Below are 22,912 nucleotides of genomic sequence, written 5' to 3' on the forward strand. Positions count from 1 at the left end.
GGCAGTGTTCTGTCTTGAACCACCAGATGGCTCTAATGTTCTTGACTGCGTGACTACTGAACTGTGGATCATCTTCTAAAAAACATAGACATCTTAAATAAAAGTCCAGAAGTGCATAAGGGGTGGGGGGCGTCTAAACTGACCTATGGAATTGTTTAAGATGGTCATACTATGGATCATTTAACTATTTTATTTGTAATTTTAAGAGCCCTTTAGGTATAGAAAAAATACATATAAGAAAATGATTTGATAAATTATTGAATTTGACCTTTACTACTATAGCCCACAGAAATGCACTTAATAACACAATTATAAATTGCAAAAAAATACAAAAAAGGATAACTTATAAGAAACAAGGTTTTGAAGTGTTTGTCCTATATCTACGAAATATAAGAAAGCTCAGGAAGTATATATATATATATATATATATATATATATATATATAATATATATATATAATATATATATATATATATATATATATATATATATATATAATATATATGTATTTGTTTTTACACATATTTAACCCCTTTTTTTGTTGGCACAAAACTACCTCCATATGTCCATAATTTTTTTAACCAGTACCTTCAGACAAGTCCCATGACACATATTCGTTTGTAGCTCAAACGGACTTCAGACAAGTCCCGTGGGGCTTATGGAAGTCATGAATCAAAATAGAGAAGACCATCGTGTTCGTGAGAGTCTCATCTTTCTATAGAGTGCCATGTTAGTTACGGACGTTTTCCTGAGAAGACCAATTTTCAGGTGTCTCCTGGTCTGACAAACAGTGCTGTAGCTCTGCAACTTTCCACTGCAGATAGGGAAGGCTGCATAGGTGGATGCGCTGTATTGAGATGCAGCCCATGCAAAAAAAAACGAAATCTCTATCTCAGACTGGCAAATGTTATTATGTTACATAGCTTGAAGCACGGGTACATTACATTTACATTTAAGTCATTTAGCAGACGCTCTTATCCAGAGCGACTTACAAATTGTACATCAATATTAATAAGGGGAAGGTAATCCAAAACTAACTGAAAGTAATCAGATTATGTTACTGAGTTTGGGTAATCCAAATGTTACTTTACAGATTACAATTTTGGACAGGAACTGTAACTTGTTACATATATAAAGTAACCTACCGAACCTAGGTCTTGGTGTAGCACATGTGGATGTGTGAAACTCACTCCTCATTCTGAAGTGCCACCAAATAGCTAACTTTTTGATGTCGCCGACTGGTAAGACGCTTTGTGAGGGCGTTCACATGTGCTAGCAAGGCAGATGTCCTGGGTTCGAGCCTCGGTGTGAGCCTCGTCAGGAGGATGTGGTACTTGCTAAGCAAGCAGCGTGATGTCTGTTACATTGACACGTGGGGAAGAAGAAGGCAGGGCATATGACACATATTATACTTGCAGGGTTTTCTCACGGGATGGGCTCCAGTTCTTAGAAGGGACCTAAGGGGCCCTTGGTTGACCCGGCCTGACATTCGAGTGAATTCTACTGATAAGGCGTTCAATATAGGGAGATCCCCAGTGACATCCAGTCAATACTGCATAGAGGCAGTGCTTGACTTGGACAGGAGCTCACCGGAACTGAGTACAGGCACCTCAAATAGATATGGAATTATGGGAGAGGGAGAAAGGGTTATAGAAAACTATTCTGCTTGATGAAAGGAGAAGCCCCTTGATATGATTGTAGACAAACTGTTGGTGGTAGATTGCCAGGTCTAGGTATTCTGTGTTAACTGCATGTATTAAAATGAACATTTATAGTAACTTGCTATCCTGAGAGGACATGTACCATAAACATTTATATTGAAAAGTAGTAGTGGATTTATACACGCCAACAAATGTATCATATGGATTGAGAGTCTTCAGGGACCAAGAGTCGGTGCCACAAAAAAAAACTGCGTATCAGATACTTCTCTTTTTTCAAAATAAATGATGAGCATAAATGTTCAGCCTTTGAAAAAATGTGTTCAAATATTAAAACTGATTCGATGTAAGGTGAGGTTGAGGAGAAATACGAAAGTGAGATGGAAGAAGCGGATTTGGGTTGGAATGAGTGACACATGAGTCTTGAAGCTCATTTCTTTGCAAATCCTTTGCGCTCTGACAGTGGTGTGCCACCCAGCCAACGATGCTGCATCAAATGAGGTTGTTAATCATTTCTGGATATTCAAGACTCAAGATTTTACCACAGCAGCAAACAGGCCTTGAAGACAAACAAGAGTTTGGACACAGTGTCACCTAAACCTGAAAGATATGCATACTGTGCATGCATAATGAAGTGAAGGAAGATGTTTTGTAGGCTACAGATGAGAATATCATTATTAGCTTTATGACATTGGCCATCCAATTAATGGCCTAAATGCTAATCAGATATCTCTGAGCTATGTCAATATGATTAACATTCTAGCAAGGTAGGCTAAAAAAGACTAATTAAAATGACTATTGAATGTGCAAAATGTCACAGTGTGTAACAGAAATATAAGCAATACATAAAGAATACACAGATACATTTATTTATAGGTTTTGGTGGGTACTCATTACACCATTACATGTAATTGACCAAATGTGTATTCCCAATTCATCATCATCATTATTATCCTAAGTAGTATGCCTGTTTCTCTGCTCAGCTCACCAAAATGTGTTTAAAGAAATGTGTGACCACCATTACTGTTTTATAACAACAACACAGTGCTATTTCAATCTGACGGTCCCCTGTAAATGTGCCAGATAGGGGTTTGGATTCCTTGCACGTGATTGGTCATGGATCGATGCACGTTCACGTTATTCTGTGGGTGCCGCGCGCCCGTGCTTTCAGCATCATTTTGGAGAAGAGGGAAGCGGTAACAACCAAGTCTGCATCGAATGCCTGTCTCTAACAATTGCCAATGAATTATCTTCGAATTCCTATGTCTGCCAGTTGACATAGCCTAACCTATCACACGCACTGCACACCAGTTCTGCAAAGAAACAGGATATTCGCAGGCTGTGCGTTTTTTCAGGTAAATCATCAAAGAACGATTGCTTATTTACATATTTTCCTTTTATTCACGATAGATCGAGACAAGTGATCAAGGGAGCGGGCTTTTTGCTGTAGCTGTCCACGGTACTGAAATTATAGGAGTCTTGGCTTGATGGAGGCACTTCATTGACTATTAACTATGTGATGATGGGAGCTAAGGGAAGACTATGATATTTACATATGCTATGTATTTTGGAATAATCCTTGAAAGGATGCGGTGGGTGTCGTTTGGGGCGAAGATTAGATACGGAACCTCGGATGCACACAAAATTGCCCTCGATCATTTCTCACCGTTTGTAATGAAAGGTTTTTTTTGTATACTTTGTATTCACGTTTTGTATTTCAATGGCACTAAATTAAATGTATTTTACACATTGTTCTTTACTTTCCCTTTGAGAAACAACCCGAGCCTATTTCGTTAAGTCTCCTACATCCACTGTTTTTGATTTAGAGCTTGCCTGCACGTTTTCTTGCCACCGTGCTGCCTTTCCGCATCTCAGGAGCTATTGAATTCTCCAATGTCAATAAGCACGATAGCAAGGCAGAAATCAATAAGGCCTTTGTGTAAGCTTTCATTAAATCTCGATATTGTGCATATGTTAATCGGGTCGAATAGTGAAGGAATGTATATAATGGTAAAATATGAAATGATGAGGAGGAGAATGATGGTGATGATTATAATAATGATGATCACATCACTGTAATTACTGCTATTTGTACTGAAATTAACCAGCCAAAACATTTAGTTAATACATCAATTAGTTGATGATATTAACATTTCTACCATGTTAGCCTATGATTGGAAATAGACTCACTGACATCTAATAGGTCATTTGTATGCACGCAAAGGATTCTTCTATTTTGTATGTAGCTTAAAGGTAAGGGACATTTTGTTCCTGTAGGATTCCTCTTTAATGTTTCCATGCCATAATGATCTCCCCTGTCCTATCTCTCTGCTTCAGCACCTGAGCATTACTGAGGCTGTTCACCCTACTGGATCATGGCACAGACCAACAGTGTGGGGAGCAATGGAGTAGCCGATGAATCACCCAACATGATTGTATACAGAAAGGTAAGGTGTGGAGAACAGTGTTCAAACTGGGTGAAAACCCATTCAACCTCAGTGCACTTTTTTTGTATGCTGCACTTCAGTAGCGATAAGACACCGTGTAGGCTGATACAAACCCAACGCTAAAGGACACACATGTACAACTAGAAGGCTTTGACTCTACTGAAATCCATGTCCTTGATTTGGTTTTGTAGCGACAGCTAGTTACAGGTATGTGGCAATCGAAATGAGTGTATGACGGGGGTGTCACCATGTGCACTGATGCACATGACTGTACATAAATGCAAACATGCATATAGACACGTGGACTTGCATGCAAACACACTCAGGTTACATGGTCTGGTTTGTTCCATAGGGTCTGGTTTGTTCCAGAGGCTCTGGTTGTGTATGTATGACATTCAGCCATTTTAACCAGTTGAGTTACACATTTTGGAGCAAAAGGAAGGAAAATGCATTAGAATGTCTAGTATGTTGTCAATGCAGTATTTCTTTAGATTCAGCTGTGAAATCTATCTAGTCCATCAGTGCAACTCCCCACTGAGAATGAGAAATGTATTGATGATCTGTAGGGATATCGTATTAATATATTCTTACCTCAAGCTTCAAAATAGCTTGAAAAAAATATAATGAAAAGTAGGCAGAACAATGAGAATAACTTTTTTTGTGTGTATTTTACTCAGTGAATGTGCATGTGCATGTGATTTCGCATGATTTAACATTTTTCATAGCTGCAGAGTATATGGCTCGTGGGGATTTGGATTCAGCTCACTATTTTGTTTTGTTTTATATGGAAGAGAGTATGTATTTGTTTATTTGCTTTGTTTTGTATGGAATAGAGTATTTAGTTGTTTATTTGTTTTGTTTTATATGGAAGAGAGTATGTATTTGTTTATTTGCTTTGTTTTGTATGGAATAGAGTATTTAGTTGTTTATTTGTTTTGTTTTATATGGAAGAGAGTATGTATTTGTTTATTTGCTTTGTTTTGTATGGAATAGAGTATTTAGTTGTTTATTTGTTTTGTTTTATATGGAAGAGAGTATGTATTTGTTTATTTGCTTTGTTTTGTATGGAATAGAGTATTTAGTTGTTTATTTGTTTTGTTTTATATGGAAGAGAGTATGTATTTGTTTATTTGCTTTGTTTTGTATGGAATAGAGTATTTAGTTGTTTATTTGTTTTGTTTTATATGGAAGAGAGTATGTATTTGTTTATTTGGCTCCCCATTGGCTTTTGCTGAAGTAGCAGCTACTCTTCTTGCGATTCACAAAAAAACACAAAACATGACAAGTAATAAAACACTGATACACTGATAGACAAGGACAGTCACACACATTTACAATACAACCATATACAAACAATACAACAACAACAAAATATGTGTTAGAGTGTGTATGTTTGTGTGTGTGTTTGTGTGTGTCCCCTCACAGTTCCCGTTGTTCCATGTGATGTTGTTTAATCCTGTTTTTAAAATGTTGCTGTTTGCGTGAATAATTAGAAATGGAAGGGATCATGGCTCTGTATAATACTGTGCAGTGCCATTAATTAGTTTTGGACTTAGGGACTTTGAAATGACCCCTGGTGGCATGTCTTGTGGGGTATGTGTGGGTGTCTGAGCTGAATGTTATTTGATTATGCAGACAATTTGTAATTCTCATCACATTAATATTTCTCATAAAAACTTGAAGAGTAGCAGTTAATCTCTTGTCAACCCTCAACCAAGAAAGACTGTCATGCATGGTGTTGATGTTATTTGCAATGGACCAAAAGCCAACTTACTAATTGCACAGTAAAAATGACTTGTGTTTATTGTTTTCTGTTAATATTATTTGCCAGGTTAATGGCAGAACATAAGTGAAGAGGCAGTAGCTGGGGTTTTGTTTTTCTACATTATTCTCTGACACATCTTTTTAGCAGAGAGGTCAGATTACTTACATTGCTCTGTACATTCAATACTGAGGTTAAATGTGAAAAATGAGGTCTCAATTCAACGTGAAACATATTATGGTGCACTGTAGCTCTTTGTCCCTGGTCAAATGAAATCTCAGTGTTTTTAGGGAACTGTAAGAATTTACTTCTACTACCAGGTACTCTCCATAGGTAGATGCTTTCAGAGTGTGTGTAGGCAGTTGGAAACAAAATTAGGTGTAAAAATGACAGAGATGGGCTCAATTGAATTCTAAGGAATTCTGTAGGTAAACAAATGACAGATTTTGTGTGAGGACTCAGAGGAAACATGGTTCCCTACTATTTCAATCAACTCTCCGGTACACGCATCATTACAACTTGAAGCTGATCCTTAGAGACTGCCTAACAGTCACAAACCTCTGGGTCTGTGAATTCAATCACATGTGCGAGCTGTTTGTATGTTACCACATAATCAGAGCAGGAAAGGCACTGTCTCACGTTGTCAAATCCATCAATAAAGTGATCATTTTCCCATCACAGACCCTTGTGGTCTGTTCTCTATCGGGGTTTCTTCTTCATTTCATTTCTTTCACCCATCAGTGGATTTTCACATTTCCTCTGCAACAGCTCTTGTTTTCTATTACAAAGCAAGAAGAATGTGGGGAAACTATTCCATGTATTGTCTTTCATAGCTGTGGGATGTTGTGCTATATTTACAGTCCTTTTAGAGAGATTTGGTGGAAGTTTCTCCTTTCATGCTGTAGCTACATGTGAAAAACAAAGGTACAGTACTTAATGTCCTCCTTATACTGCAGCCTCCACTGGAAGAGAATGGCATTCAAAGTTTGACTATTTGAAAATGGGCAAACACTAAGAGTGAGAGGGTTGGGTGGGTATATTTGAACGGATTTGTTATTCCTAATTTGGTTGGGAGGGGAATTGTGTTACTTATTCGATTAAATAAAGGAAGCGGTTTGGAGAAACAGTAACAAAGACTCCCGGACCTATTGATTTGTGGACTTTTTGGCAACTCAATTACAGATATGATGTTGCTTCCTTCCTTCCGCTATTGATCTCTTGAACTTTAATTTTTGTCAGGGTAAAACATTGTTCTGGTGATGGAAATAAATTAGCACAAGTGCATGTAAAATACATTTCTAAGCAAACTCCTTTCACATGGCTGAGATATCATTCATAATGTATTACCAGATCTATTTCTCAGCTGGTCTATGACTGTGATCTTCCCTGATCTCATCTACTCTTCCATTCGGTCACTTCTTGACTGCATGTGGCCGCTGAACTGCTGGATGACCCACTTACACTTCTGAACAAGATGGTCAATGCAGAGACTTTTCTAAGCGGCCTAATGGCACAGACACACTGGTAGCGTTAGTTGGCCGAGAGGACTTAGCACATGGTTTCCCAAACTAGGGGTCGCCTGATTTGAAAATGGGGCAGCAAGAGAAATTTGAGCTTGGTTCATAGAACCGGGGTTACGTCAGTAACCTCCAGTAGCTGCTAGATATGGTTGTAATAAACAGAGCGGTTTCTGTCTTCTTCCTACAAATGTGGCTCTATCTTTTGAGTGTTTTAAGCTACAAAATATTATGACCCCTTCACTGAAAGATCCTCAGGAACACGTATAAACATACTTTCCCCCTCTAGTTTGCCAACAAGCCGTTAGAACCGAGTGGACAAGAGCAGGCACTAAATCAGACTTCTTGTCACGACTTCCGCCGAAGTCGGCTCCTCTCCTTGTTCAGGCGGCGTTCGGCGGTCGACGTCACCGGTCTACTAGCCATCGCCGCTCCACTTGTCATTGTCTTGTTTCCACGCACACCTGGTTTACATTCCCTAATCACACTACTTATATGTTCCCTCTGTTTTCCCCCATGTCTTTGTGTGGAATTGATTGTTACATGTTTCATATTATGCGCCAGGCTGGTTTTTCCCCAGGTACCTTGTTGAACCCGAGTGTGTTTAATTGTTTAACTTCTGCATTATTTTGACTGTTGTCGCGCTTTGCACTTTTGCCATTTTGGCTGGAGGTTTTTGACGCAGTTGCGTCCGTCTGTTGTTACTTCTGCCAATTAAAGTGTGCGCCTGATCACAACTCTCCGCTCTCCTGCACCTGACCACTTACCAGTAGCGCACAACCTGACACTTCTATACAGAAGGTCATACAACATTATTGCCTGATAATCTTCTGAACTTCCCAATACCTTTCTGATGAATTTCAGTCATTTCAAACCATACTGTAAAAAATATTGTCAGACTTATTTGTAATAGACTGTCAAAGCCAAAATTAAAAAAGTAAACATTGGCCGTTGATCACATAACCTTTTTTACATGGTGGGGTCGTGAAAAATAATTTATATTAAAATGGGGTTGCGGGCCAAAAATGTTTAGGAACCCCTGACTTAGCACCTCTGAACACAGTGAAGTCCGTAATTTGTAATCCGAGTGCAAAACGATTCTACATGTAGAATCGCACGAAAATGACGGCAATCAGACGCCTACCGGCGGGGTGTACGCTATTACACTGGAAGGTGAAAATGTCCTAGTTGGCCTGCATACTCACCAGACATGTCACCCATTGATCCTGTTCGGGTTGCTCTGGGGCGACATGTGAGACAGCGTGTTCCAGTTCCCGCTAATATCCAGCAATTTTGCACAGCCATTGAAGAAGAGTGGGTCAACATTCCACAGGACACTATCAACAGCCTGATCAACTCTATGTGAAGGAGATGTGTCCCGCTGCAAGAGGCAAATGGTGGTCACCAGATACTGACTGGTTTTCTGATCCACACCCCTACTTTTATTTAAAGGTATTTGTGAATTTATTATTTATTTATTTAAATTGACTGATTTCCTTCTATGAACAGTAACTCAGTAAAATCTTAGAAATTGTTGCATGTTGCATTTATATTTTTGTTCAGTATAACACTAGGATGATATCATTCAGAGAATGTTTTTAATCAAATCTATTTATCAAAAATGTTTCAGATGATCATCCTTTGAATGTTCTCCTGACGTTCACTAAAATGTTGTGCACAACCTCTGTAACAACCACCACAGAACCTTCTCCAAAAGTTTGTATATTTGTGTAAAACATTTGCGTGATGTTGCAAGAACGTTCCTATAACACATTTAATCTGTTCTTTAATGGTTCCCAGAATGCTTCACTAGGTTATGGGAACAGTCTGATGGGAAGATTGTGGAGACATCACAACAGATATGTTCCCAAAACACCATAACTGTCCAGTTGTGTGATTTTTGCCTGATGTTACAAAAACACTCACAGAAAACATTTAGTCTGTTCTTTAATGGTTCCCAGAATGTTTCAAAAGGTTGTGGTAACATTGTGGGGACAGGACAAGTTCCCAAAATGCAAAAACTGTCCAGTTGTGCTGACGTTCAGATAATGTTTGTTTTATATTCTTTTGATGTTACAAGAATGTTGACAAAGCAGCCTTTCTGAGTTCTTTAAAGGTTCCCAGAACATGTAATTAGGTTGTGGGAACAGTGTGGGTACATTACAAAACACAAAATATGCTCAGTTGTGATGACATTCAAACAACGTTTAAGTTAGGTTGCACATACATTCCCTTAATGTTGTAAGAATGAAATAAGTATTTTTTTATGATCTTCATAGCATATTTGTTTTAGGTTTCATATTCCATTGATGTTCACACAATATACAGCTTACCTTGATATGGAGGTCCTGAGAACATTTCAAGAACATTTAGAAAATGTTAGATTTAAGTTTGACCTAATCTTACCACAACATTCTCAGCATGCAAATTAAAGCATAAGACATCAGATTGGAATACAGCCCTGTTTTGTTTCTCTCCAGATTTCATGGCAATTTGCATTTGTGGACTGTGTTGTAGGTGATATAGAGACACATGGCATTTTCATTTTATTCATAGGACATTTGAACAGAATTTAATTATGCAAGCACATCCATATTTTTTACACTTCATATGTTGACACTTCATACGTTGACAATCTGCACATGTGAGTTTTAAACTTGCAAACCCCACATGTGATTAAGAAAGAAAATCATAAAATACAGAGTTACGAGTACACAGCATATGAAGAGGATGGGAACATTTTAATAAATGTTCTGTGTTCTGATTGACCATATTTTACAATAAAATAAAATAACAAGGCCACAGCTTTTTGTTTCATTAGGTTGTGGGAACAGTCTAGTGCTTACATTGTAGGGACTACAGGAGGCTGCTGAGGGGAGGACAGCTCATAATAAAGGCTGGGATCTGCACAACTGTACAGTTTTGGCGTTTATGGAACATATATTTTGTGATGTCCCCACATAGTTCCCACCAGACTCTTCCCACAACCTAATGAAACATTCTGGGAACCTATAAAGAACAGATTAAATGTGTTCTAGAACCGTTCTTGCAACATTAGACAAATGTTTCATACAAACATTCTATAATCATCACCCCGACTGGACAGTTTGTGTTATGAGAACAATGTTCTGGGAACTGTTACGTTCCCCAGCAAGTAAACTAGAAATTGTTGCTCAAACAGAAAGGGGAACTAACAAAGAGTCACTGACAACAACCAAAACAAAACAGGCGGGTTTTTAGGAGGGGTTCTGAAAGACACTCAAGGGGGTGTCCACTGAAAGCTGCATAGCAACAACAGCTGGGACCTAAAATACACCCACCATGAGCACCCACTAAATTTGCCCACTAAGAGGTAAACAAAAGATAAACCCACACCAAACCTAAAGACAATAAGCAAACCAAAAAGGTCGTAATCGGGAGGTCCGTGGGGCGACGCACAATTGGCCTAGTGTCGTCCGGGTTAGGGAGGGCTTGGTCGGTAGAGATGTCCTTGTCTCATTGCGCACCAGCGACTCCTGTGCGTGCTAACCAAGGTTGCCAGGTGCACGGTGTACCCTCCGACACATTGGTGCGGCTGGCTTCCGGGTTGGATGCGCGCTGTGTTAAGAAGCAGTACGGCTGGTTGGGTTGTGTATCAGAGGACGCGTGACTTTCAACCTTCGTCTCTCCCGAGCCCGTACGGGAGATGTAGCGATGAGACAAGATAGTAGCTACTACAACAATTGGATACCACGAAATTGGGGAGGTAAAAGGGGTAATTTTTATTTTTTTAAACTTAAAAAAAAGAAGACAACTGGAGCACTGGGCCAGCCACTCTTAAATAGCACCTTGGCCAGTACAGGTTAAACACCTTCCCACTAATGAGACGGCAACCAGCACAGGTGTAACACATACTGACTAACGAGGTGAATTATGTGTTAGAGTTGCCCCTAGCTGTCAAAAAAGTAATAAAAAAGAAAATTGTGCCATCTGGTTTGCTAAATATAAGCAATTTGATGTAGAGAATTTACTTTTACTTTGTACTTTTACCCAAGTATGACAATGTAGTACTTTTTCCACCACTGTACTTAAGTACATTAAAATCGGGTACTTTTGGACTTTTACTCAAGTAGTATTTTTCTGGGTTACTTTCACTTTTACTTGAGTCATTTTATATTAAGGTATCTTTACTTTTACTCAAGTATGACAATTTAGTACTTTTCCACCGCTGCCTGTAACAGAACCCTCGCAGAATAATTTTCTTTATTCATTAGGTAATCAATTTCTTGCACAATGTTATCACGGCCATGCCATTTCTAAGTTGTTTGAAGTCTCTTTTTCAAAATCAATTGTAGGTCATCAAATTCATTTCCTGTAAAGATTTTCATGAGATATTGGTCTCTGCTCACTATTTTAAGGCATCCAATAAATATACACTTTCTGTAATCTGGCCAGGGAGAGTTTTACTGCTGATAGTGGATGGAGGTTTTACAGGGACTCCATTGGGAATAACACTCCATATCCTCTCTCAGCTCTTGTCGTTTACTTCTAATGAAAATGGATGGAAGAGGGGTAGAGGTGTTGACCTGATTACTGTGGAGCTGTGTGCCGCTTTTCCTCCAAGCATATTAATAGCATGCGCTGTGATTACCTGATTTATTCACAACACTCCTGGCTGACACTTAAGTTAGAGCATTTCACTGGGTTAAAGCAAACGATCAAATATGAATAGAAGATACAGTATGCAGCATCTCCTTTACGATGCACATACTTCAATTTGTGGTGTTTTCAGGCACAACCCAATCATTCCCTACTCCCTGTAATGTACTCTTTCCAGTCACATACAGTATAAAGCATCTGTCAATATCGCAGTTGTGAGTGTGGTTCTCTGGGTTTGGTCATGTGCTATGATGAATAATGCTCTGCTGCGTTCTGTATGTGGGACAAAAGCAGCCCCGGTGAGGCGCTCATAGTCACACAGAGGATAGAACAACATCCTCCTCCAGTAGGGGTGTGTGTGTGTGTGTGTGTGTGTGTGTGTGTGTGTGTGTGTGTGTGTGTGTGTGTGTGTGTGTGTGTGTGTGTGTGTGTGTGTGTGTGTGTGTGTGTGTGTGTGTGTGTGTGTGTGTGTGTGTGTGTGTGCGTGCGTGTGCGTGTGCGTGTGCGTGTGCGTGTGTGTGCGTGTGTGTGTGTGTGCGTGCGTGCGGGTGTGCATGTGTCTACTCTAGATGCTTATAGATGCTTAGATTGATCTGAAACATCACAGTGCTTTCATTGAATACAACGGGTGCCTGTCACCAAAATGGCTTTGGAAAGGATGAACAACAGATGAAAGGTTGGGGCTCTTTCATAACATTTGAAACACCTTTGATATTATTGGTCATGCATATCCATTATTTTAACCTGTATGTCAATTATTTGAGTACCCACTTAATCACTTTATAAGCCCGTCCATGCCAGCATTTTAGGTAAGCTTTTATAGCTCTATATAATGGCTGGATCTTTAGTTACTAGGTTTTAAAACTTTGTGTATTTACGTCTCAATATTTGTTAAATTGTCTCTCTCAAATGGTTCCCAAGGTCTGCTTCAGCTGTGTGAGTGACTGTTTGAGGGTGTGAGTGACTGTTTGACGGTGTGAATGACTGTTTGAGGGTGTGAGTGACTGAGGGTGTGACTGTTTGAGGGTGTGAGAGCCTGTTTGAGGGTGTGAATAGCTGTTTGAGGGTGTGAGGGTGTGAGTGATTGTTTGACAGTGTGAATGACTGTTTGAGGGTGTGAGTGACTGAGGGTGTGACTGTTTGAGGGTGTGAGAGACTGTTTGAGGGTGTGAGTGACTGAGGGTGTGACTGTTTGAGGGTGTGAGAGACTGTTTGAGGGTGTGAGTGACTGAGGGTGTGACTGTTTGAGGGTGTGAGAGACTGTTTGAGGGTGTGAGTGACTGAGGGTGTGACTGTTTGAGGGTGTGAGAGACTGTTTGAGGGTGTGAGTGACTGTGTTTCTTTTGATTTGCATTTCTTCTGTCTCTTTAGCCAGAAGCTGGAATCTGCAGAAAAGGTTTTTCAAGCGGCCTGATCTTGTGTTGTGTGTATGGCAGTTCAGGCTTTTGTTTTTCATGTCTTGGCAGCCAGTGAGTGGAATGGTGAGTTCTTCTCTCCACTCTCTAGAGTACGTGTATGACCATTAAACACACAGCTGAGCAAATGTTATTGTATGATTCCGTTATTGTTATTCTTACTTAATATTGGTCTCATTTATATTATTGTGCTTACAAACCATATACAGCATGTGTGAATGAATTGCACTATCGATTATTGATTTGTTGATTGATGAGAGCATACTGTGGTGAACACGCAGGGCATTATGTAGGAACAAGCCTATAGTTTTGCCTCTGCCATGGTAACACAGCTGTGTAAAACAAATCTTGTCTACAGATATTACAGTGAATCATCAGCTGGGTATCAGGTCTATTCAGACCCTTGCAATTGTACATCATATGAAACGGAGTGAAGAGCTGTGAAGTGCCAAGCTCCCCCAAGCAGCATTCAAATTCATTCAGTGAGAGGCTCATTAATTGGCCGATCCGAGGAATCTTTGTGTGAAGCCCTTTGTGTGCTATGTAGGCCAACGGAAATGACTACTGCCCACATTAAAAAATGCTATAGTATACTATGGTTAAATACTATAGTATTCACTGTATTGTTTTTGTGGACTTAACTGTAGTAATCAATGTACTGTTTTTGCGGACTAAAGTCTGCATAAACACTTCAGTGAATACTGTACTATTAACTGTAGTGTTGCGGACATGACTGTACTATACTGTATCATTTATAGTTTACTATAGTATAAATACTGTGGTAAAAAACTAGTATATACAGTTTAAATCGGAAGTTTTTTCAACCACTCCATAAATTTCTTATTAACAAACTATAGTTTTGGCAAGTCAATTAAGGCATCTACTTTGTGCATGACACAAGTAATTTTTCCAACAATTATTTACAGACAGATTATTTCACTTAATTCACAGTTGACATACACTAAGTGGACTGTGCCTTTAAACAGCTTGGGAAATTATGTCATGGCTTTAGAAGCTTCTGATAGGCTAATTGACATAATTTGAGTCAATTGGATGCCTGTGCCTGTGCCTGTGTACCTGTGGATGTATTTCAATGCCTACCTTCAATCTCAGTGACTCTTTGCTTGACATCATATGAAAATCAAAAGAAATCAGTGAAGAACTCCACTTTTGTAGACCTCCACAAGTCTGGTTCATCCTTGGGAGCAATTTCCAAACACCTGAAGGTACCACGTTCATCGGTAAAAACAATAGTACACAAGTATAAACACCATAGGACCACACAGCCGTCATACAGCTGAGGATAAAGATGCATTCTGTCTCCTAGAGATGAACGTACTTTGGTGCGAAAAGTGCAAATCAATTCCAGAACAACAGCAAAGGACCTTGTGAAGCTGCTGGAGGAAACAGGTACAAAAGTATCTATGTCCACAGTAAAAATGAGTCCTATACCGACATAACCTGAAAGGCCGCTCAGCAAAGAAGAAGCCACTGCTCCAAATCCGCCATAAAAAAAGCCAAAGCCAGCTTTGCAACTGCATATGGGGACAAAAATCGTACTTTTTGGAGAAATGTCCTCTGGTCTGATGAAACAAAAATTGAACTGTTTGGCCATAATGACCATCGTTATGTTTGGAGGAAAAAGGGGATGCTTGCAAGCCAAAGACACCATCCCAACCGTGAAGCTTGGGGGTGGTAGCATCATGTTGTGGGAGTGCATTGCTGCAGGAGGGACTGGTGCACTTCACAGAATAGATGGCATCATGAGGGTGGAAAATTATGTGGATATATTGAAGCAACATCTCAAGACATCAGTCAGGAAGTTAAAGCTTGGTCGCAAATGGGTCTTCCAAATGGACAATGACCCCAAGCATACTTCCAAAGTTGTGGCAAAATGGCTTAAGGACAACAAAGTCAAGATATTGGAGTGGCCATCACAAAGCCCTGACCTGAATCCCATAGAACATTTGTGGGCAGAACTGAAAAAGCATTTGCAAGCAAGGAGGCCTACAAACCTGACTCAGTTACACTAGGTCTTTCAGGAAAAATGGGCCAAAATGCACCCAACTTATTGTGGGAGGCTTGTGAAAGGCTATCCAAAACATTTGACCGATGTTAAACAATTTAAAGGCAATGCTACCAAATACTAATTGAGTGGATGTAAACTTTAGATGCACTGGGAAATAAAAGCTGAAATAAATCATTCACTCAACTATTATTCTGACATTTCACATTCTTAAAATAAAGTGGTGATCCTAACTGACCTAAGACAGAGAATGTTTTCTAGGATTAAATGTCAGGAATTGTGAAAAACTGAGTTTAAATGTATTTGGTTAAGGTGTATGTAAACTCCCATCTTCAACTGTACTATAGTAATTACTGTAGTGTTTTTGCGGACATCACTGTAGTATTTATTACAGCGTTTTTGTTTGATTATCTTTGACATAGCAGTGGAGGCTTTGGCCTTGAGGAAGCCTACTAGACAAAATACTAAAAGAGCACATTTTCTATAACCTGTAGGTAGATAGGACTGAGGTCTGAACGGATATTTCAGAGCTTCTGCTCTTCTCTATAACCTGTAGGGAACACAATATATGATCTACTGTATAATGTAGTGTTGTTGCGGCTTTTAGTATACTGTAGTATTTATTATAGTATTTTACAGTATACTACACCATTCTATAGTAAGTACTACACATGAGTGAGGTATACTACAGTGTCTAGTATAGTATTCAACAGTATGAATTATTAAGTAAGTAGTATTTTAGTTTATCAAAGTAGTTGGCTTTTGTAGTAGTATTTTATAGTAAACTGTGGTATGTTTTCATGTGGGTGTATATGAAAACATACAACCTCTAGTTCAAAAGGGATGAAAATATATTTCACAAGGAAATAGTGATTTTGATGTTGGATTGCTGGATTGCGTAGGCATTTCTGTCTTGGTGTTTTTCCACTATTGCATAAAAGGCTAGGACTCATACAGATGTAAGATCTTAATTTGATCACCCTGTTGCAAGAGAACTTTCCTGCAATGTCTGGCCTTCCTGTGTGTCTCAGGTCGACTCTGTGTCTTCCTGTTGGACGTGTCTGACAGGCGTCTCCATCCTCTTGTTAAGCTTCTACAGAGGCCCCAGACTTTACAAAGCCTATACAGATGTAAGATCTTATTCGGATCTTATTTGATCAACCCGTTGCTGGAGAACTTTCTAAACATCAAAGTGTATTTAAGGTTTAAAAAGGCTTCTTAAGTTTTTGTAATTTCCACTTTGAAATTTCAGACTTGATTTTCCCTTATGAAAAATGTATCAACCCCTACAAAAATGTCCATTAATTATAATCCACATAATAGTTCACATATTCTGTTGCTGGAGGATTATTTTTATGCTGTGGCAAACTGTCTCTAATGAAGATGCTATGTCTGTATGACATCAATCCTAGAAATTATATCTCCTGCTGTTTATGAAAATGGAACAGCTTGAGTTTGTCTTTATAGTCTATGCCAAATGTTACTCCAAAAGTAGGACATTACAGACCACTATCAGTAGATTATGAAAGTATTGGTAAAATATGTATCATTATTCCTTGGCAGACTGTTGCATATTACTGACGCACCAAATACAGAATGGCCTGTACATCTAGATTACTTCCCTTGCTGGCATGGTATGGCAGTGGGAGTGTCCACACATTAGGCCATCTCTCATCTCTCTCCTGTGAAAAGCCTAGCCTTTTTAAACCTTAAATACACTTTGATGTTTAGAAAGTTCTCCAGCCAGTTGGCTAGCACTATAATCATACTACACTGTATTTTCTTCTGTATTATACAAGGGGCTGAGGACGTCTAGGTATTAAAGGGATAGCTGACTCAGGGTCTCGTAGGCCTTGTCTGTCTGTCTGTCTGATTCATTTAATTACAACTCTCCATCTAATGGCAGATTAGCAGGGTCTGGCCACACCACTGATGAGCTTAATGAGCTCAGAGATGGTCAGCTCTTAACGACTGCAGGGAGAAAAACTGACGGATTGGCTTAACTGTGTCTCTCTGCTTTCCCCTTAGATCTCAGATGTGTCGGTGTGTCCATCCTGCTTCTTCTCCCTCGCAATGTTCTTCCTTTTATTTATTTCACTCGCTCTCCTCTGTTTGCTACCACCTCATCTCTTCTCTCTCCTTTCTCTCCTTTCTCTCTCCCTCTCTCTCTCTCTACTCTCTCTCTTCCACTCTCTCTTTCACTCTCTCTCTACCCCCCAAACCCAGTATGGAGTCCTACCAGCAAACCATCCCTCTCTCCCTCTGCTTTGAAGTCCAGAGAGAGAGAGAGAGAGAGACAAAGAGGGAGCGAGATAGAGAAAGAGAGCGAAAGAGAGAACGAGAGAGAGAATGTATTGAGGTGCTGCGTAGCATAATTATTTTTCCTCCCATATGAAATGTTGATTCACCCATCATTCACAGCTTTTTTGGTAGGAACACTCTAAATAAGCATGTTATGTTGCAGTCACATCAAAACTCTCTGTTATTCGAGGGGATTGTCTTGATTCTGTTCTATGATGATGTATTTCTGGAATACGTCAGTCCTCCAACCAAACAAGGTTTGTAATAACTAACAGTCAAATTAAAATAAATACTGTATTGCATCATGCCTATGACAATTACATTACTAATTACCATACATATTTCAGTGCTTATTTGTGACCTCAATATGGAGTCACATTAGTCATAGACCAGCGGTCACAGCTCATCGAGTTGTCTCCACCTGCAACCCAGCTCACTGCTTCATGCCATTAGTTCAGCTTGGCAGCCATAGCCCGAGCTCACCTCACCAGTCTCCATCTTGGCTCTCTGTGCCTCTGCGTTGTCTCTGTTCACCCATAGAATGTCTTGCTGTAATAGTATTTGTGTGTTTTTCTGTCCGTACATGTACCATGATTTTGATATTAATAATGATGACAATACTAGTATTACAAAAGCCAACTACTTTACTACTACTACAAAATCCAACTACTTTGATAAACTTGTACTTATATTGGGATTTTCATTCTCCAGTCTATGTATTCATTTGATAAATTCATCTTCCAGCTCTGTTAAAAATGAACCCTTATAATTGGTATCAAAATTACTTTTCTTACTTTCATTAATTTAACATGGTGCAATTAATTAAAGCCTCCCTAGTTAAATTAATTGGAAGTGTGCAACTCTGTCCAAATCCCTAGAAATTCTCCTGAAGCTATGAAAGAGACTACATTCAGGATGGTTAAACAGTTGCAGAAATGCTCCAGGATGTTTTCAAGACGTACCCGCCATAGGAAAACGCAAGTCATTCTTCTTGTCATTATTTTTCTCACAGAGTGTTTCAGTCTCCCTGCTTTGGTTATCTACTAATTGGAAAGTGACATTCCTGTGGACAATACCAGTGTCTGGAAAAGTTGTGCTTTTTCACTCTTCCCCACTCTCCACTGGGATTACTGATGGTTGCATTCCCATGACAACCAGCACTCAGTCAAACGCTATTATCTCCAACACTTCAACAGGGTGTCCAACAGATCTCTGGCTAACTGAGGGTGTGAGGAATGTGTCAGGGTTTGTGTGTGTCTGTACAGTATGTGTGTATGTGTGTGTGTGTGCTTGCCTGCGCCCAGAAGTGCATGCAATGATTTCCCAGTTTCCCACAAAACACTTAAAAATAACAACCAAGCTGTAACCAAGCTGATGAACAACCAATTAAACAGTTCTCCAAGATAGAGGAGAAGAGAAAGACAGAACCCTGTCAGCAATCCTTCAGTTTGAGACAAGGGGCCGCGTCTTACCGAGCTGCCTTGTACAATTCCATATAAATCAGATGTACAATCCTCTGTCTGGGCTTCCTGTGTGTCTCAGGTAGACTTTGTGTCCTCCTGTTGGACGTGGCTAACAGGCTTCTCCATCGTCTTGTTAAGCCTCTACAGATGCCCCAGACTTTACAAAGCCTATACAGATGTAGTATCTTAATTTGATCACCCTATTCCAGGAGAACTTTCTAAACATCAAAGTGTATTTGAGTTTTAAAAAGGCTTGATTTTCCCTTACGAAAAATGTATCAACATCTACAGAAATGTTAATTAATTATAATCCACATAATTCACATTTCTTGTTGGTGCAGAATTATTTTTCTGCTGTAGCAAACTGGCTCAAATTAAGATCCTACATCTCTATTTCCCCCTGTGCCAGAGATAACCTTAAGCAGTGCATTAGGAGATGGTAAGCTATTTTTTGTGCCTTACTATACAAATGTAGGATCTTAATTTGAGGATCTTAATTAAGTTTATGGCATTTGTAGATTGATTTGGATTCTTTCAGCTATCTTGCTTCTCCTTTGTCCTTTCATGAGTGTGTCAAATGACTAACTGGAAGGATGTTATTGATGCAACCTGCATCAAGACCATCACAAGCCCTCTAGCAATTATGTGAATGTTCAGTATAGATGTATCAATAGTGTGTATCAAAACGCTTATGATCTCCATACAATTTTAGCATTATTTTGCCTGTCAGTCTATGGTTATTGGCTGTGTGTCTGTCCCATCTGACTCTCAGTCCCTCTCTGCTCCAGAGACAGGGATGTGGCCTGGAATGCCCGTTAGGATCCAGCTGCTTCCAACTCATTGGTATTTGGGAGACAGAGCGTTCCCGAGCGTCTGTTGCACGTGCAAAGGAGGGGCTGGGCTGGGCTAGAGATGCTCTTCTCTCTCTCTCTCTCTCTCTCTCTCTCTCTCTCTCTCTCTCTCTCTCTCTCTCTCTCTCTCTCTCTCTCTCTCTCTCTCTCTCTCTCTCTCTCTCTCTCATGTTATCAGGACCTAAAAATAGAAGCCATCCCCCCTCTCCCTCCACTCCCAATGCATCTGTGTTTTCCTCCACAACCTCCCTCCTTCTTCCTCCTTGTATTTTTTTGTCCACAGATGAGACTCTTCACATGTTGAGAACTTTGGACTATAAGGTTCTATCTGCATTCATGTCAAAAAGGAGTTATTGACCTAGCCTTGTTCTGTTCAATGTTCTCTACCGATATAGCCTAATTCATGTTGTTAAGTTCAAAAGAATACAAGATAAAAATTGCTGACACCATTCAAACCAATGAGGATTCAGAACGTTAAAGCCAATTATCTCAGAATCATCTTTTTGCAGATAGAACCTTATAGTCCCAAGCTCTAGATGTGAACCCGGACTATTTAGACTGTAGTTACACACAGTACTTGCCTCAATTTGGGTGGAGCCATACTTATTAAAACTTACTGCTGTGGTACATTTCCTTGTTTCACATGATCAGTAACTGTTAAAATGCATCCATCTCTGAATCTTTAAACTGGGTTAAAGTTTGATGAACTCCCCCCGCTGTGTCATAGCTAATCAGCAGATGCTAACCCCCAGGATGCACTGTGGTTGGTGTATATGGACGTAATGCCCCGTGCTGCTACATCACATCATTATAAAACTGGATTTGATGAATAGATTGCGCTCTCATAGAATACAAGAGAGATGAACGCATACAGTAGTATCAATAATAGAAAATACATTTACAGGCCAGGGTTAACTGTATGTATTTGTTTTGTGAATACCCTCATAAACATGGTCATGGTCATGTCATGTAGTTATATTCTCTGGTTTCTTTCTCATCAGTATCTCCTGTGGCTGAATTGTCATCAGTGCAGCTCAGCCAGCTCAGTTAAGACACTGCAGAAAATGATTATGCATCTTTTATTTTTTACATTATTTATTCATTTTCAGCAGGCTGTTTGAGTGATGAAACCACAGTAGGTGGGCAGCGTTATACGCTCTCAGTGGAATTTGTTCCAGCACACGACCAACCTTGGCTTAGTCATTTCGCCCACCGTCCGCCCACTGAGAGACACAGCGAGAGAGAGAGGCCTTGCCCCAGGATCTCTATCCCACTATCAGCCAGAGAGACAGCCGTCCAAACAGCAGAAACAACAACAGAGAGCCTAGACTCAACATTAGAAACCATAGACCCATCAACAGATACCTTAGAGACAGCAAAGGAATAGAAACAGAAAGAACAACATACAGATACAACACAGACAGCATTGGACATACCGGTATAAACAGTGGCTGTAAAGGCAGACTTAGCAATAGAAACAGTTACAATGGATCAATGGCTGCAAAGCCAGCATTAGAAACATCAAAATGGATTATTGGGAGAGTAACTGAAACAGCAGTATCAGGGTCGTTCCACCAAATGAGGGCCTTTTGCATCCCTTTGATATTTTAAGTAGAAATTAAGAGTTTATTTCCAAAACGCTATATATCCATTTTCAGAAATGTTGGTAAATGAGCTTTTATTGTTTAATGAACTTATGAAAGAGACTGGTATGTTTCTTTCAGTATCTAACAATGGCATCGGGTGGTTCAGTGACAGACATGTATTTGTTTGAAATCTATCACTTGTTGGTTTCATTTCAGAGAGACAAATAATGATAATTGTTTGCAAAACGCTATATATCCGCTAAATAACTACATTTTTCATAAAGAACTGTTCAAATGATACATTTGTGACATTAATATTTAAAAACATGTTTTAAAAAATGAATCAATTGAGTAATATGAGATCTGTACTGTATGTAAAACATTTTTGTAATTTTTGTAATTTACAATTAGTGCATTGATCTTAAGATAGCTAGGACAGATAGCTAGGACAGACAACCACATATCACAGTCAAATATACAGGATACGAACATTTCATTCCAGCTAAACAATGGAAATATGTCTCCCGAGTGGTGCAGTGGTCTAAGGCACTGCATCGCAGCGCTAGCTGTGCCACTAGTGAACCTGGTTCAAGTCCAGACTCTGTCGCAGCCGGCCGCGACCGGGAGACCCATGGGGCGACGTACAATTGGCCCAGCGCTGTCCGGGTTCGTGGAGGTTTTGGCCGGCAGGAACGTTCCTGTCCAATCGCGCACTAGCGAATCCTGTGGCGAGCCGGGTGCAATGCATGCTGGCTCTATCGCCAGGTTTATGGTGCTTCCTCCGACACATTGGTGCAGCTGGCTTCCAGGTTAAGTGGGTGTTGTGTCAAGAAGCAGTGCTGGACTGGGTTTCAGTGGACGCACGGCTCTCGACCTTCGCCTCTCCCGAGTCCATTGCAGCGATGGGACAGAACTGTAACACATCAAATCAAATGAAATACATGTTTATTGGTCACATACACATACGCAGATGTTAATGCGAGTGTAGCGAAATGCTTGTGCTTCCAGTCCAGCAATGCAGTATTATCTAACAAGTAGTCTAAAAATTCACAACGACTAACAATGTAAGGGGATGGAATAAGAATATGTACATATAAATACTGTATATGGATGCTCGATGGCCGTGCGGCATAGTCAAGATGCAATAGATGGTTTAAAATACAGTATATACATATGAGATGAGTAATGTAGGATATGTAAACATTATTAAAGTGGCATTATTTATAGTGACTAGTGATACCATTATTT

At 39.7% G+C, this 22,912-nt stretch overlaps 1 protein-coding gene across 4 annotated transcripts in view; it reads left to right on the forward strand.

The window, feature by feature from the left end:
- Positions 1-2,840: 2,840 nt before the first annotated feature.
- Positions 2,841-22,912, forward strand: part of LOC124041204 (regulator of G-protein signaling 7) — a 54,974-nt gene continuing 34,902 nt past the window's right edge. For all 4 annotated transcript variants that reach the window (XM_046358500.1, XM_046358499.1, XM_046358502.1 and 1 more), the window contains exons 1-2: positions 2,841-3,013; positions 3,996-4,105. In XM_046358500.1, coding sequence (XP_046214456.1) covers positions 4,034-4,105 — 72 coding nt within the window. In that variant the 5' untranslated portion in view covers positions 2,841-3,013; positions 3,996-4,033. The remainder of the gene's footprint in view (positions 3,014-3,995; positions 4,106-22,912) is intronic.

Source organism: Oncorhynchus gorbuscha, linkage group LG08 (assembly GCF_021184085.1).
Source record: "Oncorhynchus gorbuscha isolate QuinsamMale2020 ecotype Even-year linkage group LG08, OgorEven_v1.0, whole genome shotgun sequence".
Lineage (NCBI taxonomy): Eukaryota > Metazoa > Chordata > Actinopteri > Salmoniformes > Salmonidae > Oncorhynchus > Oncorhynchus gorbuscha.